Here is a 6,772-nt window from a genome sequence, read left to right as displayed (position 1 = left end):
TGAGCATGCTGCAACAATTCAATGCGACATTAAAGTAAAAAAATTATTTTTCAGGGCAAGAATGTTCTTCAAAATACGAAAATTAAATAAAGAACTCGTTGAAAATGCCCACAAAAGAAAAAGAAAAGCCAAAAAAACTCTGACCTAGATCGATCCATATGGTACCATTATAGAACCGTAAGTATTGCATAAAATACCAAACATGTGGTAAGTTTTGAACTAAAGCGTTTTTAAATTTGTAGAAATTAACCGTTCTTTACTTGCAGCATGAATCAATGTCCGCATTTCACACGCACTGATCTCAGTATTTCAGACTCCTAAAATTAAAATACTTGCATGCTACGTAAGTCCCTAGTTTTAAAAAATCATCAAGCGTCTTTTATACAAATATAAACTTATTTATTTGCAGGCAAGTAATATGATTTATACAAAGGCCCTTTTCAGGGCCGCCAATTAATTAACAAAGAGATTAAAATTTTATGCTTAGATAAATACATATATACCAATCAACAAGAGGCCCTTTTCAGGGCCGCAATTAAGTTGACAAAGAGATTAATTTTATATCCTATATATATTTATGTTCTTAACGTATATATGTATGCATGTATCTTTTTAATGTCATTTAAAATGTATATTTTTTTACTTAGATTTAAAAGCAATTACTTGGTTTTACACATCATTTTGCTTCGTTATAGTTAAACTTAACTAAGCGGATCAATGAAAATATAATATACTGCAAATATATGTATATAATATACTGCAAAATAAAGACTATAGTAGTAAAAATTTCAAATCGAATAAATGTTTATTAAAACTATACCTCATTGCACTAGCTTCCAAAAACAGAGAAGAAAAATAACTATGACGTACTGAGCTCTGGTTGTTGATGCAAGACTATTTTGCTGAGACTGACGTGACACACACCAATACACCAGGTTGGTTTGCACTAGTTGGTGTCGGCTGGTTTACAGAAAAACTATTAAACTCCAGGTTGATTTTCGGCGCCGATGAAGCAACTGAGCCGAAGATATCATCAAGGTTGACATTTGAACTTGGTTGTACATTAATTTCTAAAATAGAAATGTAGGTCTCTATTCAGAACTTAGCAAATATTAATTTGGATGGCCGCCTAAAAGTCTAAGACTTTTTTGAATCTACCGAATCCTTACCTAAAATATCAGGTATTGGAGCCGAGCCAATGCCAGATGAATTATCATCCCCGAATGCTCCAAGCAAATCGAAACTAGCGACACTCGTTGTGGCTTGTGGATCTTGCACCGGCAGCTGGGGTTGGGGCTGGTTTAAATTGAGCATGTCTATTGGTGGTGATGGTTGAGGTTGGATTCGAGGTACATCCTCTTGCTTTATTTCGGTAGCATCTGGTAAAATAGGCGTTATCTACGGAAGCAGCTGACCTAACAGGCGTAGGTTTGTTGATCGAACTAGGTTTTGTCACTGTTGTAAGGAAAATAAATAAATAATTGAAATGGGCGGAAATACTATAGGGACTTGCCGAAATTATCCACCATTTCCTCGAATTCTAATTGCGAACTAAATATATGTTGTGCGTTTCTTATGGGCTTTGCTGGTAACCAAGGAGGATTCCTACTCGGCGGAAATTCGTTATCCGTGAAACTCAACGACAGCGAAACCTAAAAGTCATGAGGAACCTGATCGGCATCCGGTAAATCATCGAGATCATTCGAGGAAGATGTTATCAATGTTTCTTGTTCCGGTATGAAGCCCGTGTTGATTTGGAATTGACAAATCTTTAAACTCTGAGGACGTACCATGCCTTTAAGTGCATTCCGCGCATGATAAAGCACCACTTCATTTATGGAAAATATGGAAATTAAGCTGCATCACCACCGGCATGCCTGCCGCGACTTATTTTTTCCAAACCCTGTAAGCAAAGTTTATATTAATACGACACAAATTTGTTATTACTGCCACGCACTCACCAAATTAAATGATTCCACAAGCACAGTGCATGATTTACAAGGCGGCAACTTAGTTGATTTTTCCTTTTGGTCCTTTGGAGATTTGTCAAAAGCTTCCACAGCTTCACAGTTCTCAAACAGCAACACCAGCCCACATACAATTGAAAGCACCACTTTTAAACACGACATGTTAAGTTGAAAACGTTGAAATACCACAATTTACAAATTAAAATCGGAGGTAAGCAAGCATCGACCACTTTGTGCAGGAAAACATGCGCTGCGACAAGATATTATCACTTTTCCGGCACCTGCAATACAAACACAAAATTCTTTCTATTCTTTTGAACACATTTCAAGAGAGGTTGTATAATTTTTGTTAACGTTGTGCTTAATTTGCTATAAGATGGCTTGAAAAATTGGTGAATTGTGAAGAAAACACGTTTTCTCATTGCAAATTCACAACTGTCAACTCATTGTTCTTCGCCAAATTCTTTGTTTACCCGTTGCCGCAAATGTCATTCTGCGGGAATGCGCAATCTTGTATTCTATCGTTCTTGCTTCAGAAACCTAAAAAATATTCCAAATGCTAGTCTCAAAGTTATAAACGATCCATTTTTGAGTGGAGGGCAGTCTCGCCCGGTTCGGTTTCTTTAACCCTAGTGTGCTCAACCAAGTTAATTAACGTTACGGTTTTATTTATATCTAAAAGTCGGCTGTAAGTTAGTAAAACCCTGGATGTTAGATGTATATGGATATATTTATTGTTAACGAAGTTCTTTTTATATAAATCCAACGAAAGTTTTATACACAAGGACCTTTGTAATACAAAGATCGATATAATCTGTAATCAGCCAGAGCTTATACTTGGGAATTCCGAGAAGCTTTGGCACTACAAACTGAATAAGAAGGTCTCTATGATATTTTTTTTTTTCAATTTCAAAATTTTCTGGGCTGAAAAGAAATATAAAATATTTCAAATGCATTTCTCCATATAAGAGCAGTCAAATCGTGGGTATCCGGGAGGATTTTAAATAATTGTTTCAAGAAAAAAGTTATTTGGCACAATATGTGTCGATGAGTACCCGGATACCCGGTTGGGCAAACAAGGGTTAATTTTAAATCACTCTGCACTTCAAAAAGTAAAACGCTAATTCACGTCGTCAGAAAAAATGCTTTCGAGTATTATGTATGTATGTATTATTATGTGTATGTATTAGTATGCATGTATTATGTATATATGTCATAGCTGGCAACCTCAACCAAAAGTATTTTAAAACTAAAGCTTTAGTTATTTTATACACAAGATATGTACATCATATAAATACATATCTTGTGTATAAGTCAACTAAATTCGAATTTCTATTTAAACAGCTGGCAGCTCTTTTCAAAATTATTTTCAAAATAAAATCTTCTTAAATACTTTCGTTTGAAATTAGGGTACATATCTTATCTTTCTTATTACATTAAACGAACAATTCTTATATATATTATTTAGCATTTTAAGGTTATCTGAATAGGCATTATTTTCAAGAAAACTCCTATAAGGTTACCACCTATTCGAAATTAGTTACTAACTAATTAAAACATCATAATAGGTATATCAAATGGAATATCCCTAATTGAATATTTTTTAATAGGGTTGCCACCTATTTTGAATCGCATATTTGTGTAATTTTTTGTTAAAAAAAATTAAAATATTAATATTCATGTGTACCAAGAGAAGGTTCTTAAACCATGCTTTCCCTTTATACAAAATGTTATCCCATATGATAGATAATAGTGTAAGGTTGCCACTTATTTTCGAATCTACACAATTAATCTAAAGCGTCACAATGTGGATATCAAATGAAAGGTATTGTTGAGAAATTTGCCCCGAAAGTATTTTTGATCAGGGTTGCCACGCTTCTATGTAATAAACATTTTTATTTTGTTACTTTCAATCAGTATTTTTTGTATTAAGCATAGTAAGCATAGTAGTAGTAGTTACATATACGCTCGAGATATGTATTAAGAAATTTACTTAATAGATATCGAAATCCATTTTTTTTATTTCCAAAATATGTTTTAAGGCTATCTAAATGACAAGCCTTCTAAACTCATTTCGATTAATATCCACCAATAAATAATTAATTTAAGATATATGATAATAAGAATTCAACTTTGAAAAATATAATTGCTTCAAAAAATTACTTAAAAAAATTAGTGCAATATACCAAAAACCGTATGGGTATCAAATTAAAGAGAAAGTTCGTTCTCTAGAATTAAAGCATATAACATTTTGGTTTTTTGTATCCTTTCATAATTTTATCCTTGAATATCCATGAAATTTTGAAATACTTTGTTTTGAAAAAAACGTATGTTAAATAATTTACACTCGACCAGATACTAGAGTTTAGCCCTTTTAACTTTATTTATTTATTTTTAATTCAACAGAAATTTCTCTCTCATGTGGTGCCTATATTTTTGAAGTAGTTTACATTGCACTGAATTTTTAATTAATTTTTAGAAATAATCGTATCTTGGCGTCAGAGAAACCAAAAACGCTGTTTTACTATATTTGGCTGATAGTTTCGTGAGTTTCGTGATTGTTGTATGTGTTCTAAAATTTTTGGGTTTTGTCGACCGGTATTACCACACCAGCTAAAATTATTTGTCAGAAGTTAAAAAAATCGAATTAAGCGCAGAATTCAACCGCATAAAATTTTTATTTTATTATTATTATTTTTTTCAGGGATAGTTAGGTTGGGTTATGTTAGATGCCCAGTTCTTTTCAAGAGTCCTATTTTTGCCCACAGGGTTACAGGTTTTTAAATCCTATCCCCTTGTGTCCTCAAATACAGAAAGTTACATGGTTTTGTTAGTGAGCTAAATACTTTTAAAGAAATAATGAACATCAAATAGAGAAAAGAAAAATCACCAAGTAAAACCATATGATATACAGTCAAAGCTGCCATAAGCGGACATCGATGTTCACCTACTTTTTGTCCGCCTATGAAAGATGTCCGTTTATGGGAATTTCGTGGAAAATAATATTAACATTCAAATTTAAAAAGTTAAATTTCGGGCTTCCAAATTCAAATAATAATTTATAGACCGAAACAGAATGAATTAAAGATAAATTCAAATTTATGGCGTTTTATAAATGCAAGGCAACCACTTAAGTGATTTTGATTTAATTTTTGAAATTCTTCAAATGCATAGAGAGGTGTTTCCTAATTTCCACATATATATAGCGTCTTAGAGGCAACTACTCTTCGCGCTATTTTAAGCGGTTTTAAAAATTTGGATGTCCTGGCATCATGCATATAACTTTGAAACCAAAGTACAAACTCTGAATTGTAAGGCTGTTACAAACATTCGTTCCGGGGAAAAATAGATAATATTCTCGACCACTAGTAAATATTCACCATTAACTTTTTTACGCTTAGATTTTTTTTGCTAGGATTTTAAATGATCTCGCCTGGTGCTATGGAAATTGCTTTCAACTTGAAAAACAGTAGGCGGTATTTTGCAACATAGCACGTTTCCTTTTTACTATCATATTCTCATTTGACTTACAATCACTCAGCGCCTTTATCTACACTTCGAGCAAGTATGCTAAATTGTAAAATAAGCATAAGAACTTTGATGAGAAATTAAAGCGGCCAGTGATCGGACTTCAAAAAAAAATTCTGTGTGGTAGAATCTGGAAAAAAATGTGATAGATTTCAAAAAAATATGTGGTTGATCTCTGGGCTTGGATCACACTTTGTACAAAAATTAAAAAAAATTCTGCAAGGTTTCACCTAAATGGCAATCTTTTTAATTAGACTCAAATAAATATTTAATTTTAGTATAATAAAGGGCAAGATTTAAGTTGACAGCAACCTTGCGGAGTGCTGCCAGCTTTTATTTTTATCACATCACGAAGTAGCAGACAAATGTGGCACATTCCAGAAACAGCAAATTGGGATTTGCCGATTATTGTCAATTCTCAAGTAAAAGTAAACAACGCCATAGAAACCTTAGATGTACATAAATTTGCTAATACTTTCACAAAAAGCGCCGTTTTTAACATTTTCACTATTATTATTTTTTTCATAAATCATATCTTTTGCAATTTAACACAATAAAACGGCGTTTCCTGACGAAAAATTGATTACTGTGAAAATTTACAATTTTACAGTTTATTTTATCCATCCATTCGGCTTTGTTTACCTTTGCTTGAGAAATTTCCCTGTCGCCGGGAATGCAGAATCTTGTATTAAATCATTCTTGCTACCATATAGTGCTTAGGGTTGGACAATTTTTTCGCTTAAAATTAAAAAAAATTATGTGAAGCAAAAATAGATTTCAGACCTTGAGTGGTAGATGCTCAAAAAAATGGCAGATCTAAATACCACAATGTGGTAGAAGTCCGATCACAGAATGCGGCTAAAGAGTGCGCTCAATCCTACAGAACTCACACACACACACATAGTACGTTATACAAATTCGCATGCAAGAACGGCAAATACATTCTTATAGCTCTTTTTTAGAATATTGAATTGCAGCATTCCGTTTTTCCGAACTGCCTTCAGCAGTTTGAATGCCATCAGCAGTTGTCGGCTGCACGTCTAAATTTACTTTAAGCGTCGGTGGATTTACTACTGCCATATGTACGTGTGCCACTGCGAAATGGTGAAGGGCTTGAATGCTCGCTAACATCAAGCCGTGCATGTGTGTGTGGCTGTGTTAGTTACTCGTATCACACGCCTGGGTGCCATTCGACATGAACTCACTTTGTTACCCACACACCAAATGTCTCTCTCCCCCTTCTCTTCTGTTCCTATCGCGTGCTAGCGTGTCAGACA

The 6,772-nt window shown here is 33.6% G+C and overlaps 1 protein-coding gene across 1 annotated transcript; it reads right to left on the bottom strand.

The window, feature by feature from the left end:
* Nucleotides 1-780: 780 nt before the first annotated feature.
* LOC118737179 lies at nucleotides 781-2,441 on the bottom strand. The gene is made up of 4 exons (XM_036467523.1): nucleotides 1,962-2,441; nucleotides 1,514-1,903; nucleotides 1,170-1,455; nucleotides 781-1,070 (listed from the first exon to the last, which is right to left on the bottom strand). Exons 3-4 carry the CDS (start codon nucleotides 1,312-1,314, stop codon nucleotides 895-897), a joined length of 321 nt encoding a protein of 106 aa, XP_036323416.1. The 5' UTR covers nucleotides 1,315-1,455; nucleotides 1,514-1,903; nucleotides 1,962-2,441; the 3' UTR covers nucleotides 781-894.
* Nucleotides 2,442-6,772: the final 4,331 nt, after the last annotated feature.

The sequence above is a fragment of the Rhagoletis pomonella genome, unplaced genomic scaffold, assembly GCF_013731165.1.
Source record: "Rhagoletis pomonella isolate Grant_MI unplaced genomic scaffold, Rhpom_1.0 Rhpom_scaffold_00004, whole genome shotgun sequence".
NCBI classification, from domain to species: Eukaryota; Metazoa; Arthropoda; class Insecta; order Diptera; family Tephritidae; genus Rhagoletis; species Rhagoletis pomonella.
Note: the sequence above shows the minus strand (reverse complement) of the source record. Positions and strands in the feature narration are given on the sequence as shown.

Bases quoted from the DNA above. Each gene is read 5' to 3' on its own strand.
- LOC118737179 (XM_036467523.1), bottom strand. From the start codon at position 1,314: ATGCTCAATTTAAACCAGCCCCAACCCCAGCTGCCGGTGCAAGATCCA. The intron at 1,071-1,169 runs GTAAGGATTCGG...TTTCTATTTTAG, and splicing joins TCCAATACCTGATATTTTAG to AAATTAATGTACAACCAAGT.